This window comes from Poecilia reticulata, chromosome 16 (assembly GCF_904066995.2).
Source record: "Poecilia reticulata chromosome 16, P_reticulata-male-v2, whole genome shotgun sequence".
NCBI lineage: Eukaryota > Metazoa > Chordata > Actinopteri > Cyprinodontiformes > Poeciliidae > Poecilia > Poecilia reticulata.
Genome location: NC_088845.1, coordinates 13,931,544 through 13,955,474, shown reverse-complemented (window position 1 = coordinate 13,955,474; position 23,931 = coordinate 13,931,544). Strand labels below are relative to the sequence as shown.

Here is a 23,931-nt window from a genome sequence, read left to right as displayed (position 1 = left end):
AGCACCTAATCCGATGAAGAATGGAAAGAAGAAAGCTGTTTTTGAAAGAAAGCCATTCGAAACCCTTGTAGAGAATAAAGTAAATATGTAGAAGATGCTCTGCTTTGATGAAACCACAATAATTTTTTTGGGGGGGATAAAGAAAATGCTTTGTAGGCCCAACATGCTCCCAGGGTCATGGTAAAGTGATGTTTTTCTTCAGCAGTGGCAGGACAGTATGTAAAACTAATAAAGAAGATAGATGGGGTTTAATTAAGGGCAATTAGAAAACATGTTAACAGTCTGGGAGATGTAAAACTGGAGCAAAGGCTCACCATAAAAGAACGGCAACAGCAAAAAGATAGCCAGAGGAATGCTGGAATGATTCAGATTGAAGCATATTTAAGTGTTCATTTTAGAGTTTCACGTAAGACTTTAAAATTAATTTTCACAGTCATCCAGCTTTATCTTATTTGCATAAAAGAATGGACAAAATATACAGTTTTGAGACGTGCAAAGATAAATCCTCTAATATCTGCTATTTCACACCGCAGTCTGTGGTTCTACAAAAAGTGAACGTGGAGAGACGAATGCAAATACTAACACAACTTTTCCGATCTTTCTTTGATGAAAAAAATTGAAAACCTTTAATAGTTTTAAAAAGCACTGTAAGCATTGTCAATAAAAAATAGTGACAAATATTTTATAAATGGTGAAGGCACACAACTCCAAATCAATGCATATCCAGAAATCAGATGTTTTCTTATTTCATGAATTTATTTTAATGTTTTGTTCAAGTTCTGTACATAGATGTATTATTAAGAATGAATACCTGTCTGCTCCCATGCATACATGGATTCTTTTTTTTTAACACTACTTTTATTTCTTTGGTCATCATATACAAACAATTAGTACCTTACCAAAATATTTCTCAAAGAAAGGAAGTTAAAAAAAAACTTAAGATATCTGTGAACACTGAAATCCTCAATGATACCAAGGCAGTTTGTATATCAGGTAATCATTGAGAGTATAAATGGGGAATGACTCTCAGGCTTGTTTTTTTTTTTTATCATTATTCCACATAGTGAAACATGTGGGGCCCAATTCTGCACTTAGCTGAATTTCTCCAACTTTTTCTTTAGCCAATGCCCTGTCATGAACGGCTAACACAGAGAAATGTCAAAATAGTTATGGTCCATTTTCAGTAGTAAAATGCACACAGCAGAGAAACTTCCTTTCAGGACATCCCTCAGCTCACTGCCACTCTTAGTGTTGTACTCAGACAGCAGCTTTAGCCTTTGTCAGTGTGAGAGCATCCGACAGGTTGCGCTTCTTGACTTTGTCGTTGCTTATGACTTGCAAATGGGAATTGGGCACCCATCCAAAATGCTGGTCCGACAGTCTAGTCCCCTGTATCCAATCTGCAGAGAAAAACAATCGAGTGTGAACAAACCGGCAAAATAATCTCAATTTACAGTTCTATGAAGAAGCCTTTGCTTGTTTGTGAAACTCTTCTGGTGGGATTAAACACATTGTTTTAGAAGTTGACAAGGCCTCATTACTCATTACCAACCTGTGGCATCAAGAAGTCGCTTATGTAAAAACCTGTCTGACAACTGTAAGTAGGCTAAAAGTTCTCCAAAAGCAACAGATCAAGCCTGACTTTGAGATACAAATCAACCTGCAACTGGAGAGGGAATAGAAAAGTCTAGAAAGATATTTGCTACATTTTTGGCTAAGATCCAAAGTAATTTTCTTAAATTAAATTTGTTTGAATTTCGGAGAAATTAAAACATGGGGGGAAAAAACCCCAGAAGAAATCTGAAGTTGACCAAATACTTTTTCACAGCACTGTATGCACATATCTTTTCAGTCCTAAGATATGAATCTGTCATTAAACACTGCAATTCATTAAAATGGGGAAAGAAAGCAATTGTCTTACTGTCTCCGCTGTCCTGGTGAACCAGAATGATGTCTGCTTTTTCCACAGACATCTCATCCGGCTGCTGAGCAACGTAAGCTCTGATACACTGCATCTGTGCTAAATCTGGATGAAGAGCAAAGAAACCATGTTAAATAATTTATTAATAATTGGGGACAGGGTTACAATGAATAACCGTGTTTAATTAAAATTGGTCTGTTTTAGGTTTTTCTTGATTTTGTATTTATGTTTTATGACCTCATACATAATGAGAAAGAGCAGCTGAATCTTCACCCTAACATATCCAGTTTTACTTAACTAACAGACTACTTTAATTATCAGGAAAGCTTACACAAACGATCAGGGGTTCTAACAGTTTTTTTTTCACTGTAATACCTAACAGGTAAGAGGTAAATGAAAATCTCCATTTGGGACACGAACACTATATTTCACAGTATTATTAGCATCTGGACAATTTTAGAATTGCTCCATTGATTTATTTAATTTTTATTTTCTTTACTTAGTTTAACTCTACTCACAGTGTATTACAAAACATGGGCAAAAGTGAATCCCAACTGTCCATCTGTATTTTTGCGACACTACACACAACATATGTTTGGTTGCTAATGAACTCCCTTTGGGCAACGTGCAAATTACTGACACCACAACCCGTGAAACATGGGTGTACCACATACCAATGAGCAACTGTTTATCCACTAGAGGGCAGCAAAATGCAATGTCAGTTATACTGACTGGAGAAAAAGTTTGGATTTTTATTGGCATAATCCATGTTATTAAATAAGCAGATGCAGAGTCAAGTACTATTAGTTATTATTATTATTCTCAATTAAAGCAATTTATTAGCTGACTGTAAATATTTTTAGTTGACAAAGATACCAGTGGCTCCTTTCGTGTTTATGCCTTTTACAGTTTGCATCAGCCTGAAATGGGGGTTTCTTTACATCACATTATTAATTATTTACATTCTAATTAATATCGAATATTCTGAAATCACATTCTAAAATCCAAAATGTTTATTCAATTCTCATATAAATGTACTACTTCATGCATCTCATTAAATTGTAATATGTGATCCAGTGAGGCTTTTTTGTCCAATTAAAAGAACCTTTTGGAAATAATAACCTTCATGCTGATATTAAACTAACTAATCTCTATTAAAATGTTTTATATATCAATGTAAGAAATAATGGGACTGTGTTTTCATTGGTTGTCAGAGAAAAATCATTGAAATTAGCAGAATAAAAGGCTTGAAGGTATTAATCTGTGTGTAATCAATCTATAAAATCTGGTACAGTTAGTGGACTGAGTTTCTGGAATACATAAACTTTTAAAATCTATTGAGATGTACCTGTAATTGATGCATGAATGCAGTTTTTGTGGAAAAAACTTACTTTCTGCAGTAGAAAAATCAACTGCAGGACAAGTCCTGGAGAGAGCAGATATCCAGCGTAGCTTATCACTCCTGATTGGGAAAACGTAGTGAGTAATGCATAATGATCAAACTTTAATGGTGTGGAAACCAAACAGATGTCCTCGGTGCAATCTCTTACTTCGTCTCAGTTCTTAGCAGCAGGGAATTCTGTGCCAAGTGTAAGCGGAAGCTGTTCTTCTGCAGGGTCAGGATTTTGACACGGAAGTCTTCGGTACGCAGATCCTCCACAGGACAGTGATCGATGACGGTAAACCTTCCTCCTCTACGAAAGGCACGCAGCAAAAGAAAAAAAAAATCACACAAGTCAGGCAGTGGAAGAGAAAGGATGTGAAAACTAAACCGATGATGAACACAGGCAGCAGATAGGAGGATAACAGGCTGCAGTAGATGGTGATGGTGATCACATTTGATGACAACACAAAATGATCTGTTTGCTGACTCACTCTTTTTGTGTCGATACTAGCAGGTGGTCATTGAAGAGATGTAAGTAAATGGTTCTCTCCGTTTGCTTTAGAGAATCCATCAGTTGAGTGATGGGACCTTCTTTCACCAGCCGCCGTTTTTGACTGATGAGAGGAAGAGTCTGAAACATGACCAGAAAATAAAGCTAATTAATATGTTCAATAACAGGGTCCTAATTTAAGTTAATCAGCTGTTATGTGAATTTGCAAAGTATTTATAATGTGTGGCTTGATGCTGTATACAAAATAAAACCTTTTTATGACAAACTGAACCAAGCAAGAAAAACATGTTCAACAACAACTGAGGAATTTGTCTAGCAGAGAAAGTCCATTTGAAAGTCCATTAAAAGTGCCAACTTTGCATTAAATTATCATAATTTAAAAACATCATGCAAAGTTGGCACTTTTAATGCGACTTTTAGAGAAACTTTGCATTAAAAGTGTCATTATTTACCAAATGACACTTCATGACAACTGTCATAAACATTCATAAAGACTTCTTTATGTTCATGACAGGTGTTATGTCAGTCTTATGCACACCCCTTCAAATAAAGTGTTACCAGTTGTTTTGTTTTTTTTGTTTGTTTGAAGGACTGAATCAAATTTGTAAAAGACAAGAGGTGTTGGAAGACCTTTGATTAATATGTCATTAGAATGTATCTCATTTAATAAATTGGTTGGATTTTAACACATTTACCTCCACATATTTTAACTGCTTAACATACGTATTTTCAATCAGAGATACTACAATGTAAAATGAGGCACCAAAACTCATGTGAAGACACTTCACCTTAACTTCTCACTGATCTGTGTGTGGGTTTATAAATGTAAGGGCTGAGTGAATGGTTGTTCACCTTGCAATCCACAAATTCCACTTTGCCACTTAGCGATACCAAAGACTCAATGGTTTTCATTTCAGTGATGCTGTCGTTACTCTCTTGAATGATCTAAAACAGAAAGAAAAAAAAAACAAGAATGTTCACACTTTTACTTTATAAAGTTAAACTGTAAAGATACTGTGAAGGCAGGGAGTTTCTGTACCCTTTCCAAATGTGTTAAAGCTTTAATGGTGTTTTCTGCTTCCTCTGTTCCAGGGGTTGTTCTTTTTACAATATTCTACACAGAAAAAGCACGTGGATCAGGGAAAAAAAAAAAGATAAAACATTTGGATTAAATGTACCAAATAGTCACTGGTGTTTGGTTTACCTGGACCAGCAGCTTAATTCTGGTGATCCTTTGGAACGGAAGCACCAAGAAGGAACGGAGAGGAAGCCTCTGACAAACACTACTCTTCTCCAAGGTGTCCACAATCCGCTTGAATTGAGGATTGTCATTCCTGAACGCAGCACAGAAAAAAATATCGTTAGTTAGATTTTATGGGATATCTATCTCAAAAAGAAGAAATGAAAAGCCAAACTTTTTACATGAGTCTTTGGTATGTGGCGTCCTGATACGACTGGTTGGTGAGGTAGGGCACATAAACCTTTCTGAAGCGTCGACATTGCTGAGCAATAATGTCACACACTGCAAAGTGCAAAACATCAGATTCCACACGCTCTTCCAGCTTCGCTAAAAATCTGAAACAGATATTGCAAAGAAACAACTTTAATCTTTTTGCGCTCATAGTATTTTTTTCTCATTAACAAACGGGGGTTACACAATCAATATTATGCACAACTCTTAGTTGAATTGAATGCACCATTTAACAAGCGTAGATGGATGTAAAATTTGATTGACAACATTGTACAAAACATCCAACCTGTGACTGATGACGCGAACTTCAGTCAGACGGGAGAACAGCCAGTTCTTGTCCTGAGTCGTCAACAGCCTCTCTAGCTCTTTATTCTTGACAAAATGTCCAACAACAATGTCCAGACTTCTGCAGTAGGAGGCCTCTGAGGTCAACACTTCAAATCTCACCTTGCATGCAAAAATAAAATAAAACAGGGGAAAACACGGAACTGATTAAAAGAAGGAAATGATTGCTTATATTCATGTAGTTGAAATGACTAATCAACCTCCTTTTAACGTGTATTGGTAAAAGCTGATGCAATCAAAGAAATGCAACTCCAAGTAATGCAATGACACCTTCTGGCCAGAGTCACAGCTAATAAAATAGTGGATCAGTTGAAGGGTTATTCTGCAATGTGGTAAGCCAGTATGATTTGTGTGAATTCAGGAGTTTGAGGTGTGGCGCAACAAGTATGAACAAGCACAAGGAAATGAATCCTAAAAAGAAAAGAAGCAGTCTTATATTACCGCCAGAGCACAACAGCATATTAGAGCTAAACAAATCAATCATATTACTGTTAATACATTTCAAGAACAATATTATTTTTGAAAGTATAATGTTGCTTTAATTTAAATTATGCGTATATCTGGTTGAAAAGGCTAAGTTTGGACAGGACATACAGAGGCATCTAAAGAAATTACATTTTTATTTGATTTGATTCAAAAGGTGAAATATAAATATTAAATTGGCCTTCTGCAACACTAGTTAATTTGTAGTATTCCCTGTGGCTCTGTGAGATACAACATGTAATGTATTTCTATGTATAGAAGTGACATATACACTTAAATGTCTGGATTAGAAAATTGTCATTTTCATTGACTTTTTGTAATATTTTGTTACATTTCTTCATTAGCTATGATACACAGTCATCACATTTATCACAAAAAAATGTAGTTGGAATATATAACTGTGTGTATAGACAGATTAGTGACTATTTGCATAGAATTACGAAAAATTGTTTATAAAAATGTATTTTAAAAAAAACACAATAGTTTGAATTGTCAGAAAATAATAATTTTGAGAAATCAGCTTACTATTTTGAAAGAGGTCATTCTAATGGCAAAAATAAAAATTTAGTTTTTCTAGTCATAAAATCTAGCTGACCAGCTGAAGTGGGCAGGAGAAAAATAAGCTTTCTAAGTTAAAGTCCAATGATGAGACGGTAATTTAATTGTTGAAAGGCAGCTGCTGTATGCGATAGAAAACTCACATTTTAAACATTTGTCTGGTTTGAATAATGGAAATGACTTGTGAGTCTCAAGAGTCTTTATGAAAATAGGAGAAAGGCTATTTGCAGTTTCCAGTCTCTTGAGTCAGTGGTTTCCAGCAAATTTCCCGAGACTGAAGAGCAGATTACTGTTTGCTACTACACAATTCTTGAACAAGTCGAGATAAAACATTCACATGCTAAAGAGAATGAAGGGAAAATTAAAGATTATCAGGCACTATCTTCCTTAATGTTGTGAAGCATTTAGGGAGACCCATTAGACTAAAACAGACTCTAGAGAATCAGAATTAAGAACTGTTATCTGCTCCACACAAACAGACATGAACCGTCAAATGTGGACCGTGTTCCTGATGTGTGGTTAGATATTCACCTCCTGTAGTCGCCTCTGATCGTCTGTGAGCTTCACCAGCTCCGGGTTGTGACAGACGTTGGGCAGATCCCTCCAAAGTAAGGACGACTGCGTGAGAGAGAAGGACAGACTCGGAGAGGAGGCCCTGCGTTCGCTCTGCGATCGGTCCGGAAGAGACAAGGTCGGGGCGATGGAGTGACCACATATCGACAGGGAATGAGGGTGTGGGGAAGCCGGTAAAGGAGGAAGGGGTCTGCGAGCGGGTGGAGGTGAAGGTAAGGGGGAGCGACTGTTTCCCTCGCCCACTGTGAGGGTGTCTGAGCGAGACTGACGCAGAATCTCAATGTTCTGAGACTCCTCGTTGTACTGCTGATAGAGCTGAGGACGATCTGAAGGAAAGAGAGGAGACAGACACAGATAGGCTGAAGGTTATTCAGCCGTCTAGCAAATTTAAAGTAATCTTTAAGTTAACCAACTTGATTCCTCTGACTTGAATTAGAAAACAGTGACAGTTATTGGACAAATGTCCTACTTTCTTCTCCCCCACAAAACACCTTTATACACATAGTTTAGCGGAGACATTGGAAAGAGATCAAGTTGTGTCTTGTATAAACAAAATGGAAGCATGTGTTTTTTTTTGTTTGTTTGTTTTTGACTCAAGGGACAGCCCAGGGTAGAGAGAGAAATAAAAAATATAAATACATAAAAATACACCACAACAAATAAAGCTTGGAAAGGTTGAACCAGACTCCTGAGAACGTATGGTGAGTTAACAAATGGACTCTCCAACCTCAAAGACTTCTAGCTCACAATAAAAGCATTTACAATAAAAATTGAAAAAAAAAAAACACTGGAGATATGCAAAAAGATTATGGGTTACTATGAGAAGTGCTATAATTCTAGCAAAGGCTTTTGAGAAAGGTAGAAATCATTTACAACTTGACTTTTAAAAGTCAACTCCTCAACATTATTTTTGTGTCTTTTGGGAGTTGATTGTGTCATTCCCACTTAGATGCAAACTTATCAGTTGAATAAAACAATATTGAAAAATATTGAAATCTAAACCTACGAGATTTGGAAATACTGTAAGCCCAAACAGAAAGCGTTACAAAGTCAGAGAACTCTTTTACTCTTACATATTGGAATGCAAAGTCACAGCCACAGATGAACACTTGCAGAAACCTGCAGAGGCTTGCACAAACTCATTTATATACAGATCAAGCACAAACACATTCTCACAAGAGCCATGTGAGCCAGTAGACGGCAAACTGCTTCCATGTCAGATCGCTTAAAACATCAGTTTATAAAGCTGTGTGACCTAAACAGTAAACTGACACACATTTGCCTTTGCTTGTGTATGTGAGAGAAAATTTCACGTTGACGTGACGTGATTAAGTGATAAACACCCAGTGGGTTTGGAATTACACAGAAATGAGTCACGCTCTGTGAGGAGAAATGCATGACAATGTCATGGTTTCTGTCAATGCGGCCAGATCTGATGTGATCTGCAGACCTGTCACGTCCCCTGCAATTTACTGATATCCTAAATTTACCCTATAAATGCTTGACTGACAGAAAGTAAACTGTGAAAGTAATTACAGACCACAGTGTTATTTTATATATTGTGCTAGACTTATTTTAAAAGTGAATAATATCAGTAAACAAAATCAAAGCTTAAAACTCAGATACTCACTGTAAAAACTTTTTCTATTCTTCTTTATATTGGAGTTTAAAGCATTCCTGTAAGTGAATGGAAGTGAAAGAAAACATGTTAATTCAGCGCTTTTATAAACACCTGCCTAAAACCTCAGTTATGACAAAACAAACTCAAGGCTTCAGAGATAATTCACACTAGATAAAAAATGATAAATAACTAAAATTGTTCAAGGACTAGTACATTGCTTATATTTTTTGACACAAATATATTTTAAGAATCATTTAAATGTTGCTAAACTCACCTTAGTTCTGCCTCTCCCCAGCTTTTGCTCTTAAAATCATTATCATCTAGAATAAGAAAATATACATTTGTAGTGGGATTATAAAATAGCATTTTAAATAATTTAAGACTGTTTCCAAAATCAAACTACATAAAACTTGTAATAAATATGAAAAAAAGTGAAAATAAATTAGATTAAATATAGATTTAGTTGTTTCCAGAGCTCATGCTTCTCTTGTGTCTGAAAGGATCACTGAAGATTGCCTCCTATTAAAGCACACCTGTGGTTTTCCCCACCTCTTGTAATTTCCCCTGAATGTAATAACAACTCCGTGACACAGTTTCCTATTCCGAGAAGCACTCAAGCTCTGAGTAGTTCTGGATTATTGACAGTGACAAGACGCAGATTACAGCTTTGAGATTGTGATTGCCACGACAGGAAGCAAATGTCATTCAGACTAGAAAACAGAAGAAGCAATAAGAAGATCAGGAGATGACAATGTGTGTAGTGTTGATTTGAAATTTGGATTAGGATTTGCGTTGTGGAAGCAATCACGCCTAAAAAGTGACAAGAAATAGGAGGTGATTCTGAAGCTTTCTGAGATTATTAATGGATTCGAGTAGATGTTTCTAGTTTTCCCCAGTCGTTATTCTGGTTTACCTGAGGAAGAAAATATTCTCGTTCTGCGATCTCTTCCAGCACCTTCTTCTTCTCCTTCCACGTCAACATGCTCTCTGTTTTGTCTCTCTTTGGCTTTACGGATCCCCATTCTTCGTAAACGAATTTCAGGAACGGAATCCTGAAAGCTGCAGGAGCTCTTCAAGGTCTCCTCTCTTATGTCCACTGTCTTGTCTCCTTGTCTTTCGTCTACTCTTTGCCCATTTTCATCTGGCACCTCCTGGCTCTCACCTTCTCCAGGGAGAGTCAGGAGGTCAGATTCAGATTTATAACTAAGAATGGGACAGCTTCTAGGCTTGTAGAGTGTGTCGCTCACATTTAGATACATATCCACCTCCTGTTCTCTGCCTGTTTCTTCAGCTGCTTTTTCTAACTCAGCTAAATCTGCCTTCCCGGCTTCTGTCCTTTGCTCCAAAATGTCATCTTCCTTCCCCATAGTGTTAAACAGTGTGTCAGAGTGAGGGTGTGTGTGTATGTGTTACAACATGCATAACTGTAAACTAGTCAGCATGCTTGTTGCTTTAGGGCTGCCTCATACCTTTAAAATCGAAGTCCTCCTCCTCCTCCTCTTCTTCCTCCAGATCTGGCTCTGATTGTTGATCATCTGTTGTCAGAGTCACAACAGGCAAGTTCACACTCTTGCTCTCAGCCTCTTCTTGATGCTCATCATTCACAGCCTGCTTGACATGCTGGTTTTCTTCTGCCCCCGAATTTGGTTCGTACTCTATCTGTTCACCAGAGTGGCCCAGGATCTCACGGACTACACTTGTGGCCCATTTAAGGTGAGGGGCATCGGAGCGCCTCTTGGTTCGCTCAGGATCCATCCATACCCCGCTCATTCGGATGCGAATGGCCTCCACCTCCTCTGGAGTCATTGCTTCAGTGTCTATCTGATTCAGGAAAGGTTGAATTTGTTCTAAGCTGCTGCAATGAGGAAGATCCTCTTTCCTGTTATTCTTCTCTCTCCATTGTTCTAGGAGCCTGTCGGTCTTTGAGTCTCTTTTCTTTATCCCCATATCATTTTTCATTATCTCTTCAACTTCTTTGTCTTGAAGGTCCATAGGTGCTGCATAGCCATCTCCACTCGGGTCTCCTGAAGTGAGGCTCTCTCCCCTTGGTTGCTGATTCCTTCTGCTTGGTGTCGGGTGGTGCTGAGGTTTACGTGTATCCTCATCACTTCTCCGTTGATGATCTTCTATATTTGTGTCATATGTTTCCACCCCTCCCTCGTCATCTTGTGACAGTGACACCTCATGGGTTTCTGACCGGGAAACAGTTTGCCCAACTGCACAGAAGATCAACTTATTTTCTCTCCCGTGTTGCCCTGCGTTAATCACTTCCTCATCCCCTGTTGCCGAGTCTTCTTCTCTTTTCTTTGAGTTTCTAGGTTCACTAAATTTCTCCCTCATCCTAAATCTCTGCTCCATCTCATGCCCATTATCTACCCCACTGGACAGAAACACATTGCCGGACTCTGAAGACAGCATTCTGTCTCTGTTTGGATTGCAGCTGTTGACACTCCCTCCTCTACTCCCAGTAGAGCTCCCACCTTCTTCCTCTGTGCCACTAGTGCTATTTAACAAGTTTTCTCCCTGAATATCCGTCCGCCAGCTTCTCTCAGCTTCCTTCCTACCACTGTTGGACAGCGGCTCCTTGTCTTCACTAAAACTGTCTCTCCAGACTTCCTCCTCCTCGTCTCCATCTACACTCAACCCCTCAGAGTCCTCGTTGCGTCCTCTTACTTCTTTACTCTGGGTTATGTTCCTCTCATCGGGATCCCCTCGTAATTGCCACACATCTCTTTCCCCTTCTTCCTGTGACTTTATTTCCCTTTCGTCTATTCTCCTCCCCTCTTTCTGCCTTGGTTGTGATGTGCCCCTCTGTGGTTCAAACCACATCCGTGTCTTGTCTGAACCACAAGATATGCTTTCATTTCTGTCAAACCTCTCGCCTCCTACAATTTGCCTTTGTCTTTTCTCACCTATTTGGGGTTCTTTTCCAACACTGCCCTCCCTTCTTTGTTCCCTCTCAGAATCTCTTATGTACCTCATGTCACTATGCCCCTTGCTTCTCCACTCTCCACTGATTTGGCCTCGTGGTGTTGCTCGAGGAGAAGATTCACTCAAGGATCTGTTGCTTACGCCTTCCCTTCCATCTTCCTGCCTTTTTTTCCCCTCTCTGTCTTGTCTCTGATTTCTATATTGATCATCCTCCCTCCTGCCATCACTTCTGACCGCTTGCCTTGTTTCCCACTCTCTGTCTGCTGGTCTCATTTCTGTTCTGACATCTTTGTCCATTGCCCAGTTATCCTTTTCTCTCTTCTTACGTCTTTCTTCCCTATATCTCTCCTGGTTTCCACCTCGATCCTTTCCCCGCGCTCTTCTGCTCTGGTAGAACACCTCATTCCTGCTGAAAGGGGTCCTCTGCTCTATATCTTTGTCCCTCACTTTTTCCCTTCTCTCCAACTCTCTCACATCAATATCTCCTTCATTCCTGGCATCTTTCCTTGCTGTTCTCTCCGTCCTTCCAGCGTACATTTCTGTTTCTGGTCTCCTTTGTGGAGAACACCTTTCAGAACCCTTTGTATCCATGACAGCTCTGAACTGATCTCTTTTTCTACCTGCATCCCTATCTCTCCTAACCCATGAACCCTCCACTTCTCCTTTCTTGTCTTGAAACTCAACACCAGATACTTTATATCTTTCTCTCTTTTGTGTTCTGATACCTTCTGGTGGTCTTCTTCCATCTTCTGTTGCCTTTCTTTGGATCTCCTCTCTTTCTCCGTCTTGGCGCCTAGATCTTTCCATTTCCCAGTCCTCCATCTGTTCTCTTCTGGGTCTATCCCTCTGCCTCATTTCTCCTTCTGCCATCTTTCTTGTGATAGGATCTCTGTCTCCCTTTCTCTCTCTGGGAAACGTGTCACCTTTCTTTGTCCCTGTTTTTACATATTGCTCAGTCTGAGTCATCTCTACATTTGACGACGTTCTGCATTGTTTGTCTCTGCCATCGGCTTGCCTTCGTTCTCCATCTCTCCACTCTCTTTCTCCATCTCTGATGCGGGGAGGTCTGTCTCTGTCCATCGATCGCTCCATGCCGACCATTTCTTCATCCCTCATTTTCTGAGTTTCGCTCTCCTTCCTCCTGTTTTGTTTTTGATTGTTGTCTCCTCGCTGGAAGATGCCCCTCATTCCTGACAGAGGACTTGGATCCCGAGAGACCTTTCCTCTAGGGAGAAGTTTGTCCATCGTTGTTAGATTAGAAAGTGTGTCACCGGTGTTAAAGATGGCCGTTTTTGGTCTCCATTGCACCAAAATGAGAAGAGCCTAGAACAAGGTAGTAGTTGTCAGTTAAATTATTACAATTTGCATTAGTACTGCAGATTAAATACCTAAGTACAGGTCAAGTCAAGAACATACATAGGTACTTCAAACCCTTAGAAATTGTGTTTCAGTCCACTGAAATGTTGCTTTAATTTGGTTGTTACTGTTTAAACAACATAAAATGCTGCATTCTTATTTTTCTTTAAATTCCTGCACTTCTACTTGAAGTTAAAAATCATTTGACAATCAACTTAAACGAGAATGTGAGGAGTGAGACGGAGGACAGGCTTTAACAGTTCAGTAAGAATGCAGCACGGACCTGCAAAAAATGCAGCATACCACAAGGAGCCTTTCAGAGAGCAGAGGCCCGTGACACATAGGCAAGGCATGTAGTCCTCAAACTAAAAATGAATTAGGTCTCAAATCGGGCTTCAAATTAGAGACATCTTACAGAAGTAAAGAAGCACATTAGAGTAACTCACCTGAAGGTGTGCCTTAGGGAGATGTGGTCTATCCCCTCTACTCCAGCTCAGCCCAAAAGCACTGGATTGCACAACATATTAGTTCCTTGTGCTGACATTATCCGGGTGACAGATCAAATGGCAAACTTGTTTTTCCAAATACGTCTGAACAACTATTTAGTCTCTTTTTTGTTTCCTCCTCTCACTTGTTTTTACTCTTCTGAAAGGTTCATGTTTACGCCCGAATTCTCCTTGCTTTTTCCCTCTTGCTGCCTCTCTCTCTGTCTCTCCCCCCACTTTCTCCTCCTTCCTCAAATTCCCAAACAAGTCTCAACAGATTGACACTTATCTCTTCCCTCCTCTTTGTCTGTCCCGTCCTTACAGTTGTAGTGGCGTTCCGCAAGTAGATGTTTCACAAGCAAAAATCCCTCTCAGCGTGTCCACTACTACTGTCCCTGTGTGTGAGTGGACCCCCACCTTCGGCAACAAAACAAAACAAGCCCAGAAAACTCTCCTCTCTTCTGCTCCACTCTTCTTCCACAGAACACAGGAAGTACATCTCCTTGGCGTGTCTCAGTGATTGGTAGAAATGAAGCGACAGGGTGTGTCTCCTCAACATGCATAGTCAAGGTAAGGGTTGTGATAACACAAGGAGGGCCGGGGGGAGGGGAGGAAGAAAGTGAAGAGTGAAAAAATACACACTGCCAAAAAACTTGTGGAAGACCAAAAGAGAAAAAGAAAAAATCCCTACTTTTTCTCCAGAGATTGAGCCTGTCGGAGAGAAAAGGAAACAAAACCCCTTCTTCATTTTGCTTAGTAAAAAAATAACAGATGAAGCAATCACAGAGGAAGAAGGGAGGAGCAGCATGCGAGGGTGACAGTAAATGATTTGTGTAATAATGGCTGCTGTGATTATGCAGCCATGGAATTTAGATTTGAAGTGCATAACTGCATTAATGACAATATGACTAAAAATGATTTGCTTCAATTTTGTTGCTGTCAGGTTTGGTTTTTCCATAGTTCATGCAAAAACCTTTTGACCCCATTTTTTACCTGCTTTTTCACATTTCCAGCCACACAGCATGATGCTTTCACTCCCTTTGATATAGTCTGGCTCAGTTTGTTTTAAGAACATAAAGTTTTGCATGTAGGCCTAAAACTACAGTTTTGATCTATTTGACCGGAAGACCTTCTTCCATATGATTGCTATAAAGCCATGGATTCACACGTGGCTTGTGGAAAGCAGCAAATCACTGTCACTTAATAATTTAACAATTAATTTAACAATTTTGCTGGAGAATCTCTATGTTTTCTTGCTAAAACTTGCTGTTTGTTCACTGCTGTTCTCTAAAAAAATACTGAATTTTGAAGCCATCGCAGAATTTAGCAGCAACAATTTTTAAACAGGGCTGGATCCACATACATGTCATATATATTTTCCCAGCCACATAACCTTACTCATCCATTTCATAATTAAGCACTACTTTGTGTTGGTTTATTACACAAAATCTTCCTAAAACACAAACATGATTGGTTGTAAAGTCATAAAATGTGAAAAAGTAAAAAAAAATAACTGCAATAAATATTTTTGAAAGGAACAATATTTGCAATAAAAATTATTTTATGTCAAACTAAGTTCAAAGTCCAACGTAATTGTTGGAATTTCCACACTTCAGCGCGTTCATAAAGTTCAATAGCATATTCAATTTTATGGTTTTCTGTGGACCAGTTTATGGCTCTGCTGAATTGCACTGTATTTCTCATATGGGAATTTCTTAAGCTTTGTGCAGACTTTTTTTTTTTATCAACAAAAGATTTAGCTTTATTCCATCTGCCAAACATGTTCAATACCTTGCTCAGTATTATAGGGTTTAAAATTGACAGAATCAAATTAAATAAATGATTTCTAAAATATTTATATATCTGCTAATTTTAATAAAATCGTAATAGATGTATCAAAAATGTCTGCAGTAAATTAAATAACTCAAAATTGTAGTAAATGTACATTTTCCCATTATTAGCTAATGCTTGAATCATGTAACTATTCTAACACTTAGTTATATGTATATCCCTAAATCCATTATCTGTACCAACTTAACCTTGCAGGGTCAGGGCAGGCTGGTGCATATTTCTAGCGGGCATTGGAGGAGATGCAGGTTACAGAGCAACACGGTGACACACAGGACAAACAACCACACACACACGCACAATTAAAGGCAATTTAAATAGTTAAATTTACCACAATTAACAGTCATGTTTGTAGATTATGGGAGGAAGTCAGCTATTTAAAGGCCACATATATTTATCCGACTTACAAGTGAAATATGTTGCTTATATGTGTAAACTCTATTTTCTACATGAATGTAACACAATTCTGCAGAGTGAGCCAGAATAAAGTGTTTGGAAGTTACTTACTGTCAACCTATTTACTCTTTTTTTTTTTTATTTAATCATACAAAGTTTAGTTTTATTTGGACAAAGGACAGCGAGAAGAGTTTGGCACAGTGCTATCAGAGGAAGGTCAGCGTCTCTCCTCTTTAATCTTGTCGTTTCTGGGTGCACGACTGAATCAGAAATAGGCGACCACTGTTTCCACCTGATTGAAATACAAACAGGTTAAAAGGTGGGCTTTTGTTGAGATTTGTGCTGATAAGTGGGAATCAGGAGGTACAGCTAACTAGAAAACAAGCTTTGTTTTTAACTTTGCTGACACAATGAAAAAATGTTGAGGCAACTGGAAACAGTAAACTGGTCATACTGGTATCGGCTTTGAAAAGGTTAAAAGTAAATTCTCAAGTAGTTATCCACATAGAGCCTTTCGTAAGTAATCTAGACGAGACCTGCCTGTTGTCTTCCTTGCTGTTCGTTCGTTTGTTCATTAATGTTCTCTAATAACCACCTGAGGCTGTCAAGAGATATGTGTCACTTGGTTTTCTTCTGTGTTTCTGATTATTTCTTGATTTGTTATTTTTAGAAAAGGTATTAATGTATTCTGTTGCTGGTTACTGCCATTAGTGTTTAGAATATTTGTTCATTCCTTTGTGTTTATTCTTGTGTTCATTTCTTTTAGATCAGTGTTAGTCCCTTTCCCCTTGGTTTGTAGTTTATTTGTGTCTCGTTTGTCTTATTATTTACCTTCCCTCAGTCTGCCTGTCCCCACTCTTGTACATCTGTCACTAACCCCCAGTTTAAAACTCTGCATTCAGTGTAATTCCACTCTAGCCTCAGTACATCAACTCACTGGCTGTCATTGTTCTTTGCAGATCCATCTGCTCTAGCCTGCTTCTGGTTTGTATTGAAAATTGTTTTTTTTGTTGTTGTTTTATTATCTTCAGCTCATGTTTTTGTATTTTTAAACCTTAGACGTTGTTTTTGTATGCTTGTTTTCTTCTTATTAAGCATCTCTTTTTTGCTCCACTTGTTTCCATTTGGATCTTCTCATTTGTCTCATTTGTGACAGAGGATTTCAGCTGGATTTACAGTGAGAATAAAGAACATCTGAACTCTTTTTACTGATTAGGTGATTTCTGACAATTGCTTGACAGATTTTTTACAAGGATAAAAGAGGTTATCTGTAAATTTAAGCCACACTTCACATCATAAGAAGTCTGAAAATCCTGCAATCAATTTCCTTATCTCTCACTATTAGGTACCAGTTTGTGTCTAAAAAGAATCAAAACAATTTCCCAATACATATACATTTTGGATCGAAACATGACAAAAATGTGCTGCGTTTGTGTAAAAATATTCTATCTAGAGTTGTTTTTAGTGCAGTTTTGTTCCAATTCATTTCCCAGTTAATATTGTTCTATCATTGCATTTTGAAATCTTGACTGACGAATAGTGGGGTCAATTTTAGGTAATGTATTTACCTAAAATACATTACAATATTGCAACCTGATATTGTAAGATTACAATATCAGAACATATTTTAAAGAGATGATGGAATGATTGAAAAACTATAGAAATGTGCTCAATTGTATATGTGAACTTACTAAAATCAATATTCATAGTCTAGTGACCACCTTCAGAAATCAAACGTTTTGTAGATAAATATACGCAATACTAGAATTTTTACAGATGGCATTAATGCAAAATATCAAATCAGATGTTATTATCTGTTTATCAGTACTTAAGTAGCCTTAGATACTTTTTCAGTCCTACTTTTACGTTGAAATAACGCTACTCTTAATTGAGTAAATTTTTTTAGATACTCTACCCACTTCTGCTCATTTGGCTCCTTGGAAAAAAAATATCCCATATCCCAAGAATAACATAACATAAATGTACATCAGTGAAATTATTTTTGCAATGGTTGATAATCTTTTTTTAAAATTATTATTAGGTTCTGAATTTAGAAAGTCTGGTTAACAGGTTGTTCGTGAATGCACCTTCACCAGCGGTTATTAACACTGCAGGAAGAATCAATGGCTGACGGTGGAGCAGAGGTGGTGCCGAAACACATCTTGCAGAAGGATTTGACTCGATACATTACCTGGTTTTGCAGGAGAAAAAGACAACAAGCCAAAAACGTTTTTTATGAAGTTTTTTTCACTTCCGCTCACCTGTAGCTCTCCCCTGTCAGCTGACGCGGGTGTAAGAGGACTCACCCAACGCTGATTGGTCGGCTTATTTTTCGGTCACATGCGCGTGTTTGTGTTTAGTTTCATTTCCGCATTACGCTGCTGCCTGTAGCCTGTTAGCATCTTAAAAATCACACTTCAACACGACTTAAAAGAAAACCTATTAACTCTCCAGGGCAACAGTAACAGCGTCAGCAGAGGTGTCCGAAATCCAATTTAACCTTTAATTTACATTGTTTGCATGATATAAATGCGGTTTAATGTTGGTTAAGTAAACCAGGAAGCGACGTTAGCGTGAGGAAGCTCATTGCAACTTATTCTGACTACAGTTTAAAAAGCAAGTATTAAGCATTAGTAAGACAGTTTTTCCTCCACTGATTTACAGCAAAGGAGGCCATGAAGGTAAGTGGAAGGCATTGATAAAAACCTAGGCTTTTGAAGTGGTAACTAATGGCAAAAATCGATTTCTCATGTGGAGGAAGAAAAATCACATGCTTAGGTATGATGACTTGACCTTATAAGCTAATTTGCATTTACATCCAGACGATGGGGTGACATGGCTGCATTAGTTTTATAGAAGTTTTCATCAATGTGGTACATATTAAGATTATTGCTTACTTTTTTTTTTTTTTTGCACTTGTGGTTTGCTCTAATTTTGTGTATTCAGAATGGAGCCATATTAGACTTCTGTTTTGGAGGATCAAAACAAAAACTGCGTAATTTGGGTCTATTTTAAGCATAATTTATCCAAATGCAGGTGGATCTCAATAAAAATCTTTTTAAAGTTAATTTGGGGGATCTATGGCAGAATAGTTGGTAGTAAGAAAGAAGGTCCTGGGTTTGAATCTTGTGGTCCTGCATGTTTTCCTCCCCCTCTGTGCATGCATGCATTGATTCTTTCCACGGACTCTGGCTTCTCCCCACCGTCCAAACACATGACTGTTTGGTCAACTGAATAGTCTAAATTGTCTGTATGTGTGTGTGTGTCTCTGTTGCCTTGTGGTGGACTGGCAATCTGTCCAGGGTGTACCTTGGTTCTCCCTGAAAGCCCAGTGTTGTCGGGTACCATCCACCTCCTTCATCTATGAGGTGGTGTGGATGAAATTAACTTTGTGCACAAAGTGTGACGCAAAAGGTGCGGAAGAGGCATCAAGGTACTCCATGTGTCATAGATCCACAGACTTTAACTGTGGTAACTTTAAGTATGACGGATGATTTTGGAATTTTAAAACCCTGACATCTGCAAAACCTCAGTACAACCTGTTATAAATTAAGAACATGGCATGTTGTTTCAGGCTTGTTGAGATTAAATTTAATCCACCGCTTTCCTTTACTTTTTTGGGCTTATCAAGACACTAAAAGTTGTGTAATACAGTGATTCAGAATATACTTGAGAGTTGCTTTTTCTTTCTGTTCTAGCTGTTCAGAATTCCCATGCGAGGTTCTGTCTTGTTGTGGGCCATCTTGACTCAGCTGCTGCTGTGTAGAAACGGTGTGTTCGCCGGGGATGGCACCAAGGCCTGCAAACTACGCCACGAATCAGCATCACAAAGGAAAGTCCTTGAGCAACTGGAACCTCTGGCCCACAGAAAGTAAGTTTAGCAGCATCCTGCCCATTGATGTAAAATCATATTGATATTCAAGGAATATATAATTAAATCCAAAGCATTGCATCTGCTCTGGGTTTGCTGCTTTGTTGTTTTTAGTGTTCGGTCTTACAGTAATGGTTAACGGCTCCCAACTTCATGTTCTCACGTTGGCAGCTTGTCAGTGGTGGTCACTGAAGAAAAGGGAAACTACACATATGTGTTCCAGCTGTGTGGAGATGCAGGAGGGGTTCCAAATGCTGGAGTTATTCAGAAGAAGACCGGCTCGCAGGATAAACCCACAATCATTGGCTTATACACCTCGACCGAGGCCATTGGCGGCAGTAAGACTTTGCAATTTATTAAACCTGATTTTAGTTTCATTTTGTGTGCATTTAACTATTTTTGAATAGTGTCATGTAAGGAGACAAACCATCAGAAATGTACATGTGAAGAATTTGAGACATTCAATAATTTTTGCTGTTTTTACTTTTTTTTTTTCTTCTTACCTTTGAGGTGACTGGGTGATGCTGCGCTACTATGATGGGGAAAAATATGATGAGCACTGCAGCCACGAAGACAGAAGGGCCATTATCATGATCTCCTGCAACAAAAACAAAGAGGCGGTAAAAAAAAAACACATATGAGTTGTGCTTTGTGTATTTACATTTTCAATTCTTTTAATTCAAAAAAATGTATAAATTTTTTTTATGGTGGCATGTTGTTTCAGGCTTGTTGATCTGAAATTGAATCCACCATTTTCCATTACTTTATAATACAGTGATTCAGAATTGTATCAGAGTGGAAGGATGAGAAACGTGCACTAACTTGCTTTACACACGTAGGTTTGCTTTCAGAGTAAATTTCAACACTGTTTTTTTTTTTTTTTTTTTATCCTGGAAGTGAAGACGCATGTTTGTTTCCAGTAAACTCTAAATTAAGGGTTGCATTTCAGTCACTGCCAATGGACTTTTGCTGCCGGGAAATATTTCTTTCTGTAAATGTTTTCCAGGTGAGGGAACGAAAACCCTAACTTACCTTGTCCTCTTGTTTTTAGGGTGACTTGGAAGCTATTCTGGAAGACAGTGAAAGGCCGAAAGATTGCTTTTACCTGTTTGAGCTGGACTCCAGTGCAGTGTGCCCTCCTGTTCAATCCCAGCTGAGTGCAGGCTCCATAATACTCATCATGTACGTAAAGACATGTCACAAAGGCACATAGACTTCCCAGACTTCAATCAGAAATGCTGATTGGAAGGTTTGTCTTCTTCCAGTGGTTTCTGCCTTGTGGCCGTTTACCTCATTGGCGGCTTCCTCTACCAACGGCTGATTGTTGGAGCCAAAGGGATGGAACAATTCCCAAATTATGCTTTCTGGGTGGAAGTTGGAAACCTTTCAGCGGTACGATTTATCTATCTTACAAAAAAAAACAAACTGTTTTTTCTACTTCACAACTCTGCAGTATGTTTTGTTGATCTATCGCATAAAATCCCATAAAACACGCTGAAGATTGTTGTAATGAGAACACTATGAAAATGTTTAAGGGATACAAGTATTTTGCAGTGTAAGTAAACATTTCTTCTTTTTTTTAATTTTTTTTATTGTTTCGTTACAGGATGGCTGCGACTTCGTGTGCCGTTCGAAAAATCGAGAGGAGGCTCCAGCTTACCGAGGCGTGTCGGCTGACGCTTTAGACGAAGAGCCAGAAGAGAGAGACGACCACTTACTACCTATGTGACCTTAGTATGTCAGAAACATGGCATACATTTTCACTGTGTGACAGGTTATGCTTTGGAAGCTTAGATAAAATTACTGGTGCACACAAGTGTGTTTTCTTTGCCTGGAATGAGTCAGTCCCCTGTTGAAACCTTGCTTGTATTTTAGACTTGTGGCTCTGAGAAGGTTCCTAAAAGGCAGAAGGCCATGTCTCCTTTCCTACTCAAAACATTTCAGTTTCAGTTTAAATTCATCCAAAGGAGTGACTCACACATTAGAAAGACAAATCCTTGCTTTTCTGTGGAAATCAGATGGAAAAAGGAAGGATTTAATTAATTTGTAACGCAAACTCACTGGTTATGTTTTATGATGTTTCTACTTAACTGATGACGGTCATTTTATGGATGTGCAGGCAGTGCCAGTCTGGTTTCTGTTTAGGTAATGCTTGCTGCAGGCTATACCAGATAATTATACTTGTGTAAAGGGTTAGTTTGACCGAATTGTGAATGTACCTTTTCAGCTCTTAGCACAGTGACAGTACAATACAGCCTTGCTGCACATCTAGAGAGCAGTGCAAAAAAAACCAAAGCTTATGCAAATGTATTAGTCTGCTTTATTTTTTCCCCCCCAGAAGTACAAAGAAAAGTTTCTACATTAGTTCAGATATTTTGTGTAGTAGTCAATGACGGTGTCAGGTGAACGTGTCACGTTTTTAATCTACACAGGTCAAAGAGGTGCAATGCATCTTTAATAAAATTAAAAACATGATTGTTTTCCTATTTAGTGCTGATGGACAATTTAAAACTGTTTGTTCAGCGCCGACCACAGTAATTGGCACCCCTGGTAAAGATTTGTAAAGAAACATTCAAAGAAATTAGTTTTTTATTACAACAGCATAATCCTAGAAATAATCAAACCCTTTTTGTTTGTTTTTTTGTTCTTTCAGTGCTTCTGTTGAGTTGGGAAAATAAGTGTTTTTTACTAAATCACCAGTTTCACAATTAGAGGTAACCCAGGATGTTTCTGTATAACAAATGTAAACCGAAAATGAAAACTGAACCCACAGTATTCATTTACACTTTTGAAAAATGATAAGTTTCTTTGAAATTTTATTTTGTAATATTTTGCTTTCGTTTCTCTGGGTTATAAATATAATTTTTAGAAAGGTTGTGCAAGGACCCCTATGATTTATATTGTAGGCACTGACTAGCAGCGTTACCATTATACATAAATATTGGTGGCACTGACTATGTTTTTGTTGATTTCTGAAATGTGGTATGCTGTTTATTATTGTATTTTGATAATATGAATGAACATTGACAATGTCCGATATCCAATGTTGAAACTTTCCTGACTGCCGACATTGTAATTGTTAACCTAAGCAACAGACATAGTCGTACGCTTACCGACTTTTGTTTTCTCTTAAGTTTGACCAAAACCTTCTAACTGCAGTTTTTTGCTTCTATTTTAAAACGTTAGAAGTGGCAGTGACGTCTCCTGCTGTACTCTCTATTAATATATTGAAAATGTTAGTTTTGAGGATATCATTCATAAGGTTTATAAATTTTTTACATAAATTACTGGTGAAAACAAAAGTAGAGTGTTTTGGAATTTCACTCAGTAGGCGGAAACAAATTTTCCTGCTTTGTTTTGTCACAGTTTACTAATGGCCTATTTTTTTTAGTTCAGTGAATTGTCTCCTGTATTCTCTGGTAAAAATTGTATCACTTGTGTTTGAAGTAAATAAAAATGCATCCAGTTTGATAACTGTTACAGTAAAGTGTGATGTAAATGTTTCAATCTCTTATTTAGTGTTTTTCTTGAGTTGCACCACACTTAAATGATTTTTTTTTTTTTTTTGAAAGTGGTACTGGGAAATGATTCAGTAGAATGGAAGCTTTTCCTTTGGACAGTCTGTGCTTTCTTCGTGGTTTTAAAGCATTCAGGATTATGCCTAATAGTTTTTTTTATTTTTTACTCCTTAAGTTTGCTCAATGAGTTATCCAGCTTTTAAAAAGAAAACTAAAATGAAGACAGAGTATAAACAGAACTGATAAGTTTGCAAAGAAATGGTGTCTTACTGCAGATACTTCATCTCATAAGCTATTTTGACTATAATCCTCACTACACCCAACATACTCTGTTTATATCCTTAATTGTATTTGCAGACTTTTTCTTATTTCAAATAATTTTACTGCTATTACGGGCACATCCCTGTTACTGCAGTTTTTTTCATTTCTTGCAAATAGTTTATTTTTTTATGAGAAAATATGCATTTTTGTACATGTTTAAATTATTCTACACATTAGCATATTTTTCTGAATCAGATAATTCTATGCTTTTTTTTTTAATAACAGCATTTTCTTTTCTTAGGACGTATATTACCCCTTAATCGGTTTATATATGTTTTTTTTTCTTCGACTTTCCTCGTACACTTTCTCACTGAGACAAAAAGGTAAAATCTGTCTTT

At 37.9% G+C, this 23,931-nt stretch overlaps 2 protein-coding genes across 5 annotated transcripts; one reads left to right on the top strand and one right to left on the bottom strand.

The window, feature by feature from the left end:
- Positions 1 to 737: 737 nt before the first annotated feature.
- On the bottom strand, positions 738 to 14,339 carry arhgef5 (Rho guanine nucleotide exchange factor (GEF) 5). 4 transcript variants are annotated; one of them, XM_017309711.2, is made up of 16 exons: positions 13,601 to 14,323; positions 12,524 to 13,121; positions 10,337 to 10,402; positions 9,142 to 9,187; positions 8,877 to 8,923; positions 7,205 to 7,572; positions 5,574 to 5,734; positions 5,239 to 5,391; positions 5,021 to 5,150; positions 4,856 to 4,930; positions 4,669 to 4,761; positions 3,797 to 3,936; positions 3,472 to 3,615; positions 3,313 to 3,383; positions 1,922 to 2,026; positions 738 to 1,400 (listed from the first exon to the last, which is right to left on the bottom strand). In XM_017309711.2, the coding sequence occupies exons 2-16, from the start codon at positions 13,041 to 13,043 to the stop codon at positions 1,258 to 1,260; spliced, it is 2,262 nt and encodes a 753-aa protein (XP_017165200.1). In that variant the 5' UTR covers positions 13,044 to 13,121; positions 13,601 to 14,323; the 3' UTR covers positions 738 to 1,257. The 4 variants fall into 4 exon arrangements, with proteins under 4 accessions (XP_017165200.1, XP_008429704.1, XP_081453805.1 ...); XM_008431482.3 differs by having other exon boundaries at positions 10,337 to 13,121; positions 13,601 to 14,338; XM_081597679.1 differs by lacking the exons at positions 10,337 to 10,402; positions 12,524 to 13,121; positions 13,601 to 14,323 and adding an exon at positions 9,781 to 10,327.
- Positions 14,340 to 18,208: 3,869 nt separating this feature from the next.
- m6pr (mannose-6-phosphate receptor (cation dependent)) lies at positions 18,209 to 23,241 on the top strand. Its single transcript, XM_008431481.3, has 7 exons — positions 18,209 to 18,564; positions 19,582 to 19,754; positions 19,926 to 20,092; positions 20,265 to 20,374; positions 20,806 to 20,936; positions 21,020 to 21,146; positions 21,361 to 23,241. The coding sequence occupies exons 1-7, from the start codon at positions 18,559 to 18,561 to the stop codon at positions 21,481 to 21,483; spliced, it is 837 nt and encodes a 278-aa protein (XP_008429703.1). The 5' UTR covers positions 18,209 to 18,558; the 3' UTR covers positions 21,484 to 23,241.
- Positions 23,242 to 23,931: the final 690 nt, after the last annotated feature.